General features: G+C 36.1%; 1 protein-coding gene across 2 annotated transcripts in view; it reads right to left on the bottom strand.

Moving 5' to 3' along the window:
- TTC17 (tetratricopeptide repeat domain 17) overlaps positions 1–17,489 on the bottom strand; it is a 151,815-nt gene that overhangs the window by 107,963 nt on the left and 26,363 nt on the right. For both annotated transcript variants that reach the window (XM_060018742.1, XM_060018743.1), the window contains exons 2-5: positions 16,823–16,912; positions 5,373–5,542; positions 4,136–4,247; positions 3,771–3,902 (exon numbers count right to left, since the gene is read on the bottom strand). In XM_060018742.1, coding sequence (XP_059874725.1) covers positions 3,771–3,902; positions 4,136–4,247; positions 5,373–5,542; positions 16,823–16,912 — 504 coding nt within the window. The remainder of the gene's footprint in view (positions 1–3,770; positions 3,903–4,135; positions 4,248–5,372; positions 5,543–16,822; positions 16,913–17,489) is intronic.

The following is a 17,489-nucleotide window of genomic DNA, read 5'->3' as shown; positions in this document are numbered from 1 at the left end:
TTCAATGCAATCCCTATCAAATTACCAGTGGTATTTTTTACAGAACTAGAAAAAAAAACCCTTAAAATTTGTATGGAGAAACAAAAGACCCTGAATAGCCAAAGCAGTCTTGAGGGAAAAAAACGGAGCTGGAGGAATCAGACTCCCTGACTACAGACAATACTACAAGGCTACAGTAATCAAGATAATATGGTACTGGTACAAAAACAAATACAGATCAATGGAACAGGATAGAATGCCCAGAGATAAACCGATACATCTATGGTCAACTAATCTATGACAAAGGAGGCAAGGATATACAATGGAGAAAAGACACTCTCTTCAGTAAGTGGTGCTGGGAAAACTGGACAGCTACATGTAAAGGAATGAAATTAGAACACTCCCTAACACCATACACAAAGATAAACTCAAAATGGATTAGAGACCTAAATGTAAGACCAGACACTATAAAACTCTTAGAGGAAAACATAGGAAGAACACTCTGACATAAATCACAGCAAGATCTTTTTTGATCCACCTCCTAGAGTAATGGAAATAAAAACAAAAATAAACAAAATGGGACCTAATGAAACTTCAAAGCTTTTGCAAAGCAAAGGAAACTACAAACAAGACGAAAAGACAACCCTCAGAATGGGAGAAAATATTTGCAAACGAATCAATGGACAAAGGATTAATCTCCAAAATATTTAAACAGCTCATGCAGCTCAATATTAAAAAAACAAACAACCCAATGAAAAAGTGGGCAGAAGACCTAAATAGACATTTCTCCAAAGAAGACATACAGATGGCCGAGAAGCACACAAAAAGCTGCTCAACATCACTAAGTATTAGAGAAATGCATATCAAAACTACAATGAGGTATCACCTCACACCAGTTAGAACGGGCATCATCAGAAAATCTACAAACAACAAATGCTGGAGAGGGTGTGGAGAAAAGGGAACCCTCTTGCACTGTTGGTGGCAATGTAAATTGATACAGCCACTGTGGAGAACAGTATGGAGGTTCCTTAAAAAACTAAAAATAGAATTACCATATGATCCAGTGATCCCACTACTGGGCATATACCCACAGAAAACTATAATTCAAAAAGACACATGCACCCCAATGTTCCTTGCAGCACTATTTACAATAGGCAGGTCATGGAAGCAACCTGAATGCCCATCAACAGATGAATGGATAAAGAAGATGTGGTACGTATATACAATGGAATATTACTCAGCCAAAAAATGAACGAAATTGGGTCATTTTTAGAGACGTGGATGGATCTAGAGACTGTCATATAGAGTGACGTAAGTCAGAAAGAGAAAAACAAGTATCGTATATTAATTAACGTATATATGTGGCATCTAGAAAAATGGTACACATGAACCAGTTTGCAGGGCACAAAGAGAGACACAGACGTAGAGAACAAACATATGTACACCAAGGGGGAAAGTGGAGGTGGGGGTGGGGGTGTGATGAATTGGGAGATTGGGATTGACGTGTATACACTAATATGTATAAAATAGATAACTAATAAGAACCTGCTGTATAAAAAATAAAATAAAATTCAAAATAAAAAAAAGATTTCTCATAAAATCTACACTCTAATCTATAAATGTTCAAATGTCACTATTAATTATTCTCTCTCTTTTGAACACATTTTTTCCCTTGGCTCTTAGGATATCACATCCTTCTGGACATCCTTTGGATCTTTTCTGCTGGCCCTTCACCCTCTGCTTGACAGATAATGTAGGAGGACCCAGGACTTCTTCTCAAACTTCACTCTTCTCCAGATGACCATATGTAATCCCACGGCTACAGATACTCCCTACTTAACAATTATTCTCTATCTACATACCCAGCTCTGACCTCTACTAGAATTCCAGACTCATATAGGTATTTCAGATTTAACTTGACCAAAACAGAACTCTATCTCATCTTCTCTCACCCCAACCCTGCTCCTCCAAGTTGCTCAAGCCAAAAATTAAGGAATTACCCTTGATTCCTCTTTTTCTCTCATTCCCCATATCTAATTAATCAGCTTCTAAACTTCTAAACATTTCCTGAAATAGTTTAACTTCCTCCATTTCCACTACCAATCCTTCTAGTCCAAACCATCTTCATCTCTCTCGAGTTACTGCACTAGCCTTCTAATGGTCTATTTCGAATTTTGGCCTCCTTTAGTCCTTTCTCCATATAAGTTTGAGAGTGCACCTTAAAAAGTACTAATTAAATTATGTTACTCGTCTGCTCCAGCTTCTCAGCACACTTGTAATAAAATTCAAAGTCCTAACTTTGGCTTTCAGAGCCCCACATAGTCTGGCCCTGGTCTACTTCTTTGGCTTCATTCCCTATCATCCTCCCTTTTCTCACCAAGCTCCAGCCATACTGACCTGAATTTAATTACATAACACTTGTTATATACTGAATGTGTTTCTAACCATTCATATATGGACGCCCTAACCCTCAACGTGACTATATGTGAAGATAGGGCCTCTGAAGAGGTGATAAAGGTTAAAAATCCAATAGGGCCAGTCCCCTTATAAGAGGAAGATTTATCTCTCTATCTCTCCCTCCCTCCCTCCCCATGTACACACTGAGAAGAAGCCATGTGAGGACACAGCCAGAAGGTGAGTCCTCACCAGGAACCAAATCAGCCAGCAACATGATCTTGGACTTTCCAGCCTCCAGACTGTGAGAAATAGATTTCTGTTGTTTAAGCCACACAGTCTGTGGTATTTTGTGATGGCAGCCTGAGCTAACTAATATACTACCAAGCTCATTAAGGCTTCAGGGCCTTTGTTCATTCTTCAGCCTAGAATGTTCTTCCTTGATCTTTGACTTTTGGTTCCTTCTTGTCATTCAAGTATCAGCTTAAATTTCATCTTTCCAGAGAGGATAACCCCAACTGCTCAACCTAAAGAAGCCACTCAATTACCCTCTATTTTAATTTTCTATAGAGCATTTACCACGATGATCTACTTTCAACTAACAATTCTCTGAATGACATCTTAAATCCCAGGCCAGTTTTTCCTTATTACTTATCAATTCTGGGGATGCAATATTTTACATTACCTTCAGAAAAACAATATGAAGAAGGTAACTTAGCTACAAAAATAATCCTATAATATATAATGCATTTGAATAAACATATAAATATATATTTGAGTAAACTGTATATAAATGTTACAATTACACATTTTACTTAGTACCACTATAATAGTGCTTAGAAACTAGCCTGCATTTTACAAATCTCCTTAGGCACAGAGAAGAGCAAAAACTATTTTCTAAATTCCCATATGTTATCCTGAATGATACCTTTAAATTCTTGGGTCCTGTTATATAATTCCCCATTTCATCATTTTAAAGTAGATGTTCCCTTAAAATTACATGAAGATTTTATTGTTAGTGGTGATTCTTTTACCTGTTCAGAGAACAGTGATAATCTATGTATTTCCTGTGTGTAGACATGTATCAAAGACACTAATGTTAATGTTCTTTCACACTCAAAATATATAATCTAGCTTATAAGCCCTGTTGCTTGTATTAGTTTATAATTTGTTGTTTTGTGAATTAGTTTAAATAAAACTTTTCAGCATCTTGTCCTGGTAAAGGGGACTGGATTATCAATGCTTCTCTCTAACTTTGAACTATACAGTTTATATTACTGTAATCATGATTTAAAATCACTCTCTAGACAAAAACAAGCTAGGTAGGTATTTTCTGAGAGAAAAATATCTTCTGTTCACACAGGGCCTCCGGGCTCTTTAAGTCATTTACGACTTACCTTCTGTAGGCCTTCATGAATGAGGTGACCTATGTCATCTATACTCCTTCCTAACCGTTTAGATAGATATGTGAAGATTGGATCTTCTTTAGGTAGTAGAGGTGCAGAAAGATTAACTCTCTCTTGTACACCCTGAAGAGAAGAAAAAATAGAAAAAAACAGAAAAAGGAGATTATAAGACAATAGAAATCACAAATAATTTGGTATCTTATGGCATTTAATTTGAAGGAATTTTAAGAAATAGGAGATGTTTGTTAAATTATAAAGCTGTTTGGAAGAAGAGAAGAAAGAAAAAGAGTATGTATAAGCAAGAGATTAAAGAAAAAAATGAAAACAAACAAAACCCCCCAAATTTCTCTACTTACTCGCAAGTGCTGAAAAGCATGTATACTATATGGAAGTTCTAGAATTTTAGTACAATCAGGCTGCTCAGGGTCTGGAGGGACCGGAGATTCTGTGTCTATATAATCTTCAGGGCTAAAATATCAAGAGGCAAGAAGTAATGAATGAATGAAAAGTGAAGATATGTCCAATTTTTCCCTAATTAAATCATATTCTCAAAGCATCTCACTTTACAACCAATATTAGTCAACATGCATACTTTTTTCACAGAGCTGTTGTTAGAGCAAAATTTTCTGAGAGCTCAACTTAAAGGAGATATATCAAGAGTTAGGGAGGGCCCGGGGTTCGATCCCTGGTCAGGGAACAAGATCCCACATGCATGCCGCAACTAAAAGATCCTGCACGCTGCAACAAAGATCCCGCGTGCCACAACTAAGACCCAGAGCAGCCAAATAAATTAAAAAAAAAAAATGGTTAGGGAGAAAATAGGTAAGTCACAAACCGTTAAGACTGTGGACTCTGGACTTCCCCGGTGGCACAGTGGTTAAGAATCTGCCTGCCAGTGCAGAGGACATGGGTTCGAGCCCTGGTCCGGGATGCCACGGAGCAACTAAGCCTGTGCGCCACAACTACTGAGCCTGTGCTCTAGAACTCGTGAGCCACAACTACTGAAGCCCGCATGCCTAGAGCCTGTGCTCTGCAAAAAGAAGCCCGCGCACTGCAATGAAGAGTAGCCCCCGCTCGCCACAACTAGAGAAAGCCCACGCACAGCAATGAAGACCCAACGCAGCCAAAAACAAACAAATTAATTAATTAATTTTAAAAAAAGACTGTGGACTTTTCAAAAGCTAATATAACACTGCTTAACTCTTTCTAGAAATGTTAAACCAGTTTACACTTCTATATAGTCTTTCTACATTTTTACCAGTTATTGATTTTTAAACATTTTTTTCAGTTTGAGAGAAGAAAAATACGTCTTAGTATGCATTTATCTGATCATTACTGAGAAATATTTTTTCCACGTGTTTATTGGCCATTTGCATTTTTTTTACCATAAATTGTTCAATTTTCTACTGTGGTATTAAATACTTTTAATGGATTTGTAAGAATTCTGTACATACTACACATTTTCAACTTTCAAATTTCAATAAAGTCAACAGTGATTGAAGCTTTTTCTCATTAGAGAAATAATTTCTAATTGATTCGAGAAAGGTCTGTTCAGGAAGACGTACTTTATTTTTGGAAAGAGAATTTCTTTACCTGATATCTTTGCTCTCCAAAGTTATGTATGTGCCATCATACAGATCTAGGTCCCCTAAGGGTACCTTGGCTTTGATGCAGTCTGGATCCTCTTTATTATGTCTCTGTTCCAGTCCTGTATCTCTGTCCTCATTCTCTTCTATATGAATTTTTTGAGCAACTAACTGCTTCTGTTGAGAAGAAAATAAGAACACAAAAGGATTTTTCTAATATTTCAACCTAGATACCATGTAAGAGAAAGGAGAATTTAATGTGTTGAACAAGTCAGAGAAATCAAAATATGCCCTGGGTTACGCTAGTTGACATAAATAAGCTTCTCGAAACAGGTGTCCATATACAGAAAGTAACAGAACATGACATTTATAATACTGGCACGTGAGTGCCTTATGATATGATCTCTGACTATCTATAAAGCTACATCTATCAACTTAACTGGCACAGAATAGCTCAGCAATTAGAAGTACCTTGAATTGTCCAAACACATCATATTTCAGTCCTTGAAGACATCTAGCGCATTGATAGTGCTACCTGAAGTAACTAGTGTTCCAGGGGAATTCCTGCCACTGACATTTTTTCCCCAAACATACAGAGGAATTATTAACAGCCATGTTTCCACCACCCTATCTATCTTAACATTTGGCCATACTCCAGATTTTTCTACAAGAAAAAAAAAATAGTTGAAGCCCCTCTTAACTGCCTTTGAGATCCCTCTCTCACTTCTAAAAGTTACCACTATCCTGGGAATGCCCCTGTGGTCCAGTGGTTAGGACTTGGAGCTTTCACTTCCATGGCCTGGGTTCAATCCCTGGTTGGGGAACTAAGACCCCACAAGCTGTGCGGTGCAGCCAAGAGAATAAATAAATAATTAATTAATTAAAAGAACAAAAGTTACCACTATCCTGAATGTTTTATGCATCATTTTCATAAAATATTACTATATTGCCCTACTTTTCTTAAAATATTACTTTATACATAAATATATTTACAGCTATATCTCCAAAATCAACATACAGCATTGCTTTGCAAATTTTGAAATTTTATATGAATACTATCATACTGTATGTATTATTCTACAACTTTCTTTTTTTTTTAACTTAATATTATGTTTTTGACATTTATCTACATTGGTCGGTAAAGCTCTAAATTTTTCATTCTACCGGATGTATAAAAATGATTTATTTGGGGCTTCCCTGGTGGCGCAGTGGTTGAGAGTCCACCTGCCGATGCACGGGACACGGGTTCGTGCCCTGGTACGGGAGGATCCCACATGCCGCGGAGCGGCTAGTCCCGTGAGCCATGGCTGCTGAGCCTGCACGTCCGGAGCCTGTGCTCCGCAACAGGAGAGGCCACAACAGTGAGAGGCCCGCGTACCTCAAAAAAAAAAAAAAAAAGTATTTATTTTCCTGTAAACCATTAGGTTGCTTCTTTTTAAATATTTTTTGGTATTAAATGTGCTACGGTATTCTTATAAAACTGTCATTGTGTAAGAGTTCCAGTAGGAGAAAAATATGGGGCTGTATGGGATACATTTTCAGTTTATTTAGTCACCGTCAATCTGCTCTTCAAAGTGGTTATAAAAACTAGAATTCTACCAACAGATTAGGATAATATCCATCTCCCCATGAACTTACCAACATTTGGTTTTGTCCTACTTTTTAAAAAAAATTTTGAATTTTTTTTATACAGCAAGTTCTTATTAGTCATCAATTTTATACATATCAGTGTATACATGTCAATCCCAATTGCCCAATTCAGCACACCACCACCGCCACCCACCTGCAGTTTTCACCCCTTGGTGTCCATACGTTGTTCTCTACATCTGTGTCTCAACTTCTGCCCTGCAAACTGGTTCATCTGTACCATTTTTCTAGGTTCCACATACATGCGTTAATATACAATATTTTTCTCTGTCACTCTGTATGACTGTCACTCTGTATGACAGTCTCCAGATCCATCCACGTCTCAACAAATGACTCAATTCCATTCCTTTTTATGGCTGAGTAATATTCCACTGTATATATGTACCACAACTTCTTTATCCATTAGTCTGTCGATGGGCATTTAGGTTGCTTCCATGACCTGGCTACCGTAAACAGTGCTGCAAGGAACACTGGAGTGCATGTGTCTTTTTGAATCAGTTTTCTCTGGGTATGTGCCCAGTAGTGGGATTGCTGGGTCATATGGTAATTCTATTTTTACTTTTTTAAAGAAGCTCCATACTGTTCTCCATAGTGGCTGTATCAATTTACATTCCCACCAACAGTACAAGAGGGTTCCCTATTCTCCACACCCTCTCCAGCATTTGTTGTTTGTAGATTTTCTGATGATGCCCGTTCTAACTGGTGTGAGGTGATACCTCCTTGTAGTTTTGATTCACATTTCTCTAACTATTAGTGATGTTGAGCACCTTTTCATGTGCTTCTTGGCCATCTGTATGTCTTCTTTGAAGAAATGTCTATTTAGGTCTTCTGCCCATTTTTGGATTGGGTTGTTTGTTTTTTTAATATTGAGCTGCAGGAGCGGTTTATCTATTTTGGAGATTAATCCTTTGTCCATTGATTCGTTTGCAAATATTTACTCCCATTCTGAGGGTTCTCTTTTCGTCTTGTTTACGGTTTCCTTTCCTGTGCAAAAGCTTTGAAGTTTCATTAGGTCCCATTGGTTTATTTTTGTTTTTATTTCCATTAATCAAGGAGGTGGATCAAAAAAGATCTTGCTGTGATTTATGTCAAAGAGTGTTCTTCCTATGTTTACCTCTAAGAGTTTTATAGTGTCTGGTCTTACACTTAGGTATCGAATGCATTTTTAGTTTCTTTTTTTCTGTGGTGTTAGGGAATATTCTGATTTCATTCTTTTACTTGTAGCTGTCCAGTTATCCCAAAACCACTTATTGAAGAGACTGTCTTTTCTCCATTGTATGTCTTTGTCTCCTTTGTCATAGATTAGTTGACCATAGGTGCGTGGCTTTATCTCTGGGCTTTCTATCTTGTTCCATTGATCTATGTTTCTGTTTTTTGCCAACACCAAACTGTCTTGATTGCTGTAGCTTTGTAGTATAGTCTGAAGTCAGGGAGTCTGATGCCTCCAGCTCCGTTTTTTCCCCTCAAGACTGCTTTGGCTCTTCGGGGTTTTTTGTGTCTCCATACAAATTTTAAGATGATTTGTTCTAGTTCTGTAAAAAATGCCATTGGTAATTTGATAGGGATTGCATTGAATCTATAGGTTGCTTGGGTAGTATAGTCATTTTCACAGTATTGATTCTTCCAATCCAAGAACATGATATATCTCTCCATCTGTTGGTATCATCTTTAATTTCTTTCATCAGTGTCTTATAGTTTTCTGCATAGAGGTCTTTTGTCTCCCTAGGTAGGTTTATTCCTTGGTATTTGATACTTTCTGTTGCAATGGTAAATGGGAGCATTTCCTTAATTTCTCTTTCAGATTTTTCATCACTAGTGTATAGGAATGCAAGAGATTTCTGTGCATTAATTTTGTATCCTGCAACTTTACCAAATTCATTGATTAGCTCTAGTAGTTTTCTGGTGACATCTTTAGGATTCTCTATGTATAGTATCATGTCGTCTGCAAAGAGTGACACTTTTATTTCTTCTTTTCCAATTAGTATTCGTTTTATTTCTTTTTCTTGTCTGATTGCTGTGGCTAGGACTTCCATGACTATGTTGAATAATTGTGGTGAAAATGGACATCCTTGTCTTGTTCCTGAGCTTAGAGGAAATGCTTTCAGTTTTTAACCATTGAGAATGATGTTTGCTGTGCGTTTGTCATATATGGCCTTCATTATGTTGAGGTAGGTTCCCACTATGTCCACTTTCTGGAGAGTTTTTATCATAAATGGGTGCTGAATTTTGTCAAAAGCTTTTTCTGTGTCTATTGAGATGATCATATGGTTCTTATTCTTCAATTTGTTAATATGGTGTATCACATTGATTGATTTGCATATATTGAAGAATCCTTGCATCCCTGGGATAAATCCCACTTGATCATGGTGTATGATCCTTTTAATACGTTTTTGGATTCTGTTTGCTAGTATTTTGTTGAGGATTTTTGCCTCTACATTCATCAGTGATATTGGTCTGTAATTCTCTTTTTTTGTAGTATCTTTGTCTGGTTTTGATATCAGAGTGATGGTGGCCTCATAGAATGAGTTTGGGAGTGTTCCTTCCTCTGCAATTTTTTGGAAGAGTTTTAGAAGGATGGGTGTTAGCTCTTGTCTAAATGTTTAACAGAATTCACCTGTGAAGCCATCTGGTCCTGGATTTTTGTTTGTTGGAAGATTTTTAATCACAGTTTCAATTTCATTACTTGTGATTTCAATATCATTACTTGTGATTACTTTCTGTTTCTTCCTGGTTCAGTCTTGGAAGGTTACACCTTTCTAAGAATTTGTCCATTTCTTCCAGGTTGTCCACTTTATTGGCATAGAGTTGCTTTAGTAGTCTCTTAGGATGGTTTGTATTTCTGTGGTGTCTGTTGTAACTTTTCTTTTTTATCTAATTTTATTGATTTGAGTCCTCTCCCTCTTTTTCTTGATGAGTCTGGCTAATGGTTTATCAATTTTGTTTACCTTCTCAAAGAACCAGCTTTTAGTTTTATTGATCTTTGCTAGTGTTTTGTTTCTATTTCATTTATTTCTGCTCTGATCTATATGATTTCTTTCCTTCTGCTAACTTTGGGTTTTGTTTGTTCCTTTTTCTCTAGTTCCTTTAGGTGTAAGGTTAGATTGTTTACTTGAGATTTTTCTTGTTTCTTGAGGTAGGCTTGTGTAGCTATAAACTTCCCTCTTAGAACTGCTTTTGCTGCATCCTCTAGGTTTTGGATCATCTTGTTTTCATTGCCATTTGTCTCTAGGTATTTTTTGATTTCCTCTTTGATTTCTTCAGTGATCTCCTGGTCATTTAGTAACATACTGTTTAGCCTCTGTGTATTTGTGTGTTTTCTATTTTTTTCCATGTTGATTTCTAATCTCATAGTGTTGTGGTCAGAAAAGATTCGTGATATGATTTCAATTTTCTTAAATTTACTGAGGCTTGATTTGTGCCTGAAGATGTGATCTATCCTGGAGAATGTTCCATGCGTACTCGAGAAGAAAGTATAATCTGCTGTCTTTGGATGGAATGTCCTATAAGTATCAATTAAATCTATCTGGTCTATTGTGTCATTTAAAGCTTCTGTTTCTTTATTTATTTTCATTTTGGATGATCTGTGTGTTGGTGTAAGTGAGGTGTTAAAGTCCTCCACTATTATTGTGTTACTGTCGATTTCCTCTTTTATAGCTTTTAGGAGTTGCCTTATGTATTGAGGTGGTCCTATGTTGGGTGCATATATATTTATAATTGTAATATCTTCTTAGATTGATCCCTTGATCAGTATGTAGTACCCTTCCTTGTCTCTTGTAACATTATTTTAAAGTCTATTTTACCTGATATGAGTATTGCTACTCCAGCTTTCTTTTGATTTCCATTTGCATAGAATATCTTTTTCCCTCCACTCACTTTCAGTCTGTATGTGTCCCTAGGTCTGAAGTGGGTCTCTTGTAGACAGCATATATATGGGTCTTGTTTTGTATCCATTCAGCAAGCCTGTGCCTTTTGGTTGGAGCATTTAACCATTCACGTTTAAGGTAATTATCAGTATGTTTGTTCCTATGACCATTTTCTTAATTGTTTCGGGTTTGTTTTTGTAGGTCCTTTTCTTCTCTTGTGTTTCCCACTTAGAGAAGTTCCTTTAGCATTTGTTGTAGAGCTGGTTTGGTGGTGCTGAATTTTCTTAGCTTTTGCTTGTCTGTAAACCTTCTGATTTCTCCATCGAATATGAATGAGATCCTCGCTGGGTAGAGTAATCTTGGTTGTAGTTTCTTCCCTTTCATCACTTTAAGTATATTATGCCACTCCCTTCTGGCTTGTAGACTTTCTGCTGACACATCAGCTGTTAATCTTATGGGAGTTCCCTTGTATGTTATTTGTTGTTTTTGCCTTGCTGCTTTCAATAATTTTTCTTTGTCTTTAATATTTGCCAATTTGATTACTATGTGTCTCGGCATGTTTCTCCTTGGGTTTATCCTGTATGGAATTCGCTGCGCTTCCTGCACTTGGGTGGCTATTTCTTTTCCCATGTTAGGAAAGTTTTCGACTGTAATCTCTTCAAATATTTTCTCTGGTCCTTTCTCCCTCTCTTCTCCTTCTGGGACCCCTATAATGCGAATGTTGTTGCATTTAATGTTGTCCCAGAGGTCTTAGTCTGTCTTCATTTCTTTTCATTCTTTTTTCTTTATTCTGTTCCACAGCAGTGAATTCCACCATTCTGTCTTCCAGGTCACTTATCTGTTCTTCTGCCTCAGTTATTCTGCTATTGATTCTTCTAATGTAGTATTCGTTTCAGTTATTGTATTTTTCATCTATGTTTGTTTGTTCTTTAATTCTTCTAGGTCTTTGTTAAACATTTCTTCCATCCTCTCGCTTTGCCTCTATTCTTTTCCCGAGGTCCTGGGTCATCTTCACTATCATTATTCTGAATTCTTTTTCTAGAAGTTTGCCTATCTCCACTTCTTTTAGTTGTTTTTCTGGGGTTTTATCTTGTTCCTTCATCTGGTACACAGCCCTCTGCCTTTTCATCTTGTCCATCTTTCTGTGAATGTGGTTTTTGTTCCACAGGCTGCAGGACTATAGTTCTTCTTGCTTCTGCTGTCTGCCCTCTGTGTCCTACTTTTTAATTTATGTCAATCTCATGGGTATGAAATGTTATCGTGTTATAATTATTGGGGTAGACTGTATTACTATTAACAAATTTGTGCCCCTCTTTACAAGAGAATTCTACATCACTGTTCTGCTAGACTCCAATGTGACCAATATGACTTCCTTTGGTCAATGTAACATGAGAAGCATCATCTGAGCCTTCTAGAGGGAAGCATTTTTAGAGCCAGTGTATGCTTCACCATGTTCTTTCTTTTCCCTCAGGTACTGAGAATGGCAATATCGAGGCTGTTGTAGGTATATTTCTCATATGTACTATACAGCTAAACTAAATAAGAAATCCAATCTGATATTCCACGTTTTAATCAGTTTGTTTAATCTGTTTATATTTATTGTGATTGATGATCTTATGGATTTATTTTCACCATATTATTTTGCGTTTTCTGTTTATCTTACTTTTTCTTTGCTGCTTTTTTCTCATTTCCTGCCTGATACACTTTTTTTTTTTTTTTTTTTGCAGTACGCGGGCCTCTCACTGTTGTGGCCTCTCCTGTTGCGGAGCACTGGCTCCGGATGTGCAGGCTCAGCGGCCATGGCTCATGGGCCTAGCCGCTCCGCGGCATGTGGGATCTTCCCAGACCAGAGCACGAACCCGTGTCCCCTGCATCGGCAGGCAGACTCTCAACAACTGTGCCACCAGGGAAGCCCCTGATACAGTTTTGATACACTTTCTACATTCCCTCCCCTCCTCCTGTATCTTCTCTTTGTTTGTAAGGTTTGAAAACTATAGATTGCATTTCCATTATTTTGGTTACTGTCCTCACTCTTTTTTTGGTTAAGTTTTTCATCAGTAAATATTTCAGTATGATTCTGAAAGATTCTCTTTAAAAAAAAATAATACCACAACACCATTATCACATGCAAAAAATAGTAATTCCTTAATATTACATATCCAGTCTGTGTTCATTCCCAACTGTTTCTTCCCTCTTTATTTTAAAATACAATTTGTTTGAGTCAAAATTCAGTAAGGTACACACACACTGCAATTGGTTGAATTGTCTTTTAAGTCTCTTTTAATCTTCCGGTTACCCCTCTATTTCATTTTTTTTAATTCCTGTAATTTATTTGAGAAAGAAATTGGGTCACTTATCCTGTAGAGTTTATTACTCTACAAGATTTTACTGACTGCATCCCACAGGTTTAACATGTTCCTCTGTCCTCTGTATTTCCTGAATACTGACACCAGAATCCAGGGATTCTTAACTTTTTCATGTCATGGACTTCTTTGGCAGTCTGATGAAGCCTACAAACCCTTTCTTAGAATAATCTTTTAAATACACAGAATATATAAAATGACAAAAGAAACCAATTATAGTGAAAAGCAAATTATACTGTGGTTTGATTAGATTTATATTTCTTTTGGCAAGACTTCTGAAAGGTGGCGATATTCTTAAATTTTTAGTATGTATACCTATACATTTTCCAACAGGATTTTAATTTATTCAGTTATTTTTGCCTCCTGAATATAACAAAAGAGTTAATATGCTTTAAGTAATCATTGAGCATGCCCCAACCCACCTATAGACTGGTAATTTTATTTAGTTTTACCTTTTAAACACAGAAAATAAATAAATAAATTTAGCAACTTTTTCATCAAGTTTTTGCTCACCATTACACATCCTATGCACTTCCACTGGATTTACTTTTCTTCTTGCAGAAGGACTTAATTTTTTTTTTTAAGTGAGGGTCTGTGGTTAGTAAACTGTCTGTGTATGTCAGAAAACTGCTTTGTCCTCACTCTTGAATGATGGTTTAAGAGAATATAAAATATTATATTTAAAAGAATACAAAATTCTAGACTTAACACTTTGATGCTATTCCTCCACTGTCTTTTGGTATCTAAGAAGTCATCCAGTTGTCACTACTTTGTAGACAAACTGTATTACCTAGTCTCATGGCTTTATGTCTATGTCAAGGCATAACAAATTTATCCCTCTAGCTCAGACCTTTACCCAGGAGTCCACACTAGAAGAACCAACTCCTCACTCAGTGTCTCCACTTAGATGCCTAATAGGTATCTCAAACTTAATATACCAAAGCTAAACTCCTCCCCAGTCTACACCTCCTTCAGTCTTCTATATCTCAGCTAACACCAACTCCATCCAACATCAGTCGCTCAGGTCAAAAATCTTGGAATCAACCTTCACCCCCTCTCCCTATCTGTCTGTCTCTTCCCAACTACTCCATGATCATCTCCTGTGTCTAACAGTTTTGTAGTTGCTTCCAGGTTCTATCCAGATCCCAAGCCCAAAGTCACATCACATAATTTTAGTTTAGAGTTTCTACTCCAAAGTAATATTCTACCCTGAAATGGTGTTCAGTAAATTGAAGATGCAATTATTGAACCACTGGATGGTTTGGTTTGTTTTTTGGTCATTAGGTTTTGTTTTTTCTTCCTGCCTTTTTTTTTTTTCCCCACCAGACTCTTTTCAAGCTCCATCCTAGTCTTTGAGCAGTAGTGAATTTGGTTATCTTCCTTTATCTTGCACGAAATATTGTCATCTCCTTTATTCCATAGAAATGAACAACCAGACACCAGAGCCTGTTCCTGGCCTTTGAGACCAGCAGGTTTACAGTTTCAGCTACATTCTCAACTTAGTGTTTTGTTCTATTTCTGGTCTATGGAGATATTTATGTTGTGTTTAGGCCTGACTATATTTTATTTTGATTTCTGTTTTGTTTTTTATCTGTCATTGCTATGTATATGGAGCAGAAGTAAAAACTAAGTACTAAGTATAGACTCATTACACTACCTTAACCAAAAATTGGTGGAGTCAATATTTTTCATTTGCATTTTCAATGACTTGGTAAATGGCATTTTCCCCCTACACATACTCTAATTTAAGACTCCTTTCTTTAGATTAAATAATACTCCTGCTTAGAGAGATAACAATAAACATATATAATGGTGTCTATGCATCTGAAAATAAAAACTACTTTCTGCACCACTGCATCTTTCTGAACACTGTGTTTAAGCTTCCAAGCATGAAGCCCAATAAATATATCTATTGTCTTTTTCCTAGTATTCATAAAAATCAACATTTCCAAATTTATAAGTGACAAAACTGGTAGGAACAAGGTGAGATACTATTTAAAAAATGGTGAGGTGTTCAAGTTTTATAAATATTCCTAAAGTGCTACTACCTATACACAGCTGGTTAGTATGTGCTAAAAGCTCCTCCTTCTTAATTTACAGAAATTTAAAAAATATACAATTATAACTACTGCTGTTGATAAATGTACCAGTTTGAATTTATGTAAGTGAAATTCAGAACTTTTACATTAACTAGAAAATGAAAGGCTACCTTGTTTTACCTTTGGTTTAAGTCAAGAGATAAGGCGTTTGCCTCTGGTTCTGCCATAACTTGTTTTGTGAAAATCAGGCAATTCACTGTCTTTAGGTCTAATTGTTTCCTTGCTTCTAAAATGAGGATCACCTTTATGATTCCTTCTAGCGCTCAAAGACTCTGACTCTTATAATTCCCAATAATTTTCTAAATCTTATTTTGCAAATTGGGTTACTTTTTCTGCAACTTAAAGTTTCCTTAAAATTTGGATTCAATTTACACTGTAACTTTTAAGAACAGGTTTTATGAGAGAAAAAAGAAAATATTTTTTAAATAGTTAATACTCTTTGCTACTTTTGTTAATACTCTTTTCAGTTTATGAAAATCAATGATAGAAACAAAAAGGTCAGATGATAGAAACAAAAAGAAACAAAGAAACAAAAAGGTCAATGATAGAAACAAAAAGGTCAGATTTTATTAGCACTAATAAATATCAAGTTTTCAAGGTGTGGGTAAAGAATTTGAAAAAGAACAGCTATATGTATATGTATAACTGAATCACTCTGCTGTACACCTGAAACTAACACAACATTGTTAATCAACTATACTCCAATATAAAATAAAAATGAAAAAAAAAAGTTTTCAAGATGCAAATTGATGAATGCTCTTCACCTCAATCATAAGAACACAAAATACCAAGACCCTAGTTTTTACTACCTGGGAATTAACAAAATTGTATTTTTATGAGGTATTCAAACCATTCTTCCTTTTGATATTTTACGCAAATTCTCCTTCCAAGTATATCCTGAGATAATGCCTTTTCATACTTGATGGTAAAATTTATACATGGAAACTTTGTTCAAGGATATAGTGAGTCAAGAACGAGGCATAAAAGAGAAAAACAAATATCGTATATTAACACATACATGTGGAATCTAGAAAAATGGTTCAGATGAACCGGTTTACAAGGAAGAAATAGAGACAGATGTAGAGAACAAACGTATGGACACCAAGGGGGGAAAGTGGGGCGGAGGGGGGTTGGTGGTGGTGGGATGAATTGGGCGATTGGGATTGACATGTATATATTAATATGTATAAAATAGATAACTAATAAGAACCTGTTGTATTAAAAAAATAAACAAAAGGTAATCATAAAAAAATAAAACAAAAACGAGACATAAAACCCAGGCTCTGGTAGTCTGTTTCTCTTACTATTGCTCAAATGGCATTCTGATTTAAAAAAAAAAAAAAAAAAAGGACAATCTACAAGTTGAATATTCCTGTAAAAGTCAGAAGATTTAAGAAATAGCATGCTTTACTTGTTCTTTGAACACAACAGCTCCTGTGAAATGCAACAAGTATCAGCTGCATATGACATGTCCAGTTGCCTCACCTCCAGTTCTTTGAGGTAGTTAACTGTTGTTTCTTGTCTCATTAATATGACTAAGTCATGGGGATGCTTCAAGTTCATAGGTGAATCCACCTGCAAGCAAGCAAACAATAGATAAATAAAGCTCAGATTTCATTAACGTTTCTTTGGATATGCCTTAAATTATTGGTCCATCACCATTATAATCAGTGTTAGGTGCTCAGTAAACTCAAGGGGTATTTATTTCAAAAGTGATGACATGTAAATTTCGGCAAAGAGAATGAGAGGTTCAATAGCTGTCCCTTGAACTCCAACTTGAAAGAGCAAGCTTTCAAAGTGAATATTCAGATTTGACTAGTCATGTAAGAAATATTCAAGAAGAGAAGTATTTGGAAATGAATGATAAAGTAAATTCCTTAAAATATATTTTATATCTATACTAATAAAAATAGATTGCTTTGTCTTGATAGCACATTCCATATCTGAACAGGTCTGGCGGCAATAAAAAGAAAAATACGAAAAGCATCTATTTTTCAGGCTATTTGCAGAAGCCGTAAATCAGAGATAATATAAAATAACCTTGAGACTTACAGTTTACAATTCCTGTTTCTGAATCATAAACAGGCAACTATGTTGTTGAATATGTAGGAAAAATGAACCCTCATATGCTGGTAGCAGGCTTATAAACTTA

The sequence above is a fragment of the Delphinus delphis genome, chromosome 8 (genome assembly GCF_949987515.2).
Source record: "Delphinus delphis chromosome 8, mDelDel1.2, whole genome shotgun sequence".
NCBI lineage: Eukaryota > Metazoa > Chordata > Mammalia > Artiodactyla > Delphinidae > Delphinus > Delphinus delphis.
Note: the sequence above shows the minus strand (reverse complement) of the source record. Positions and strands in the feature narration are given on the sequence as shown.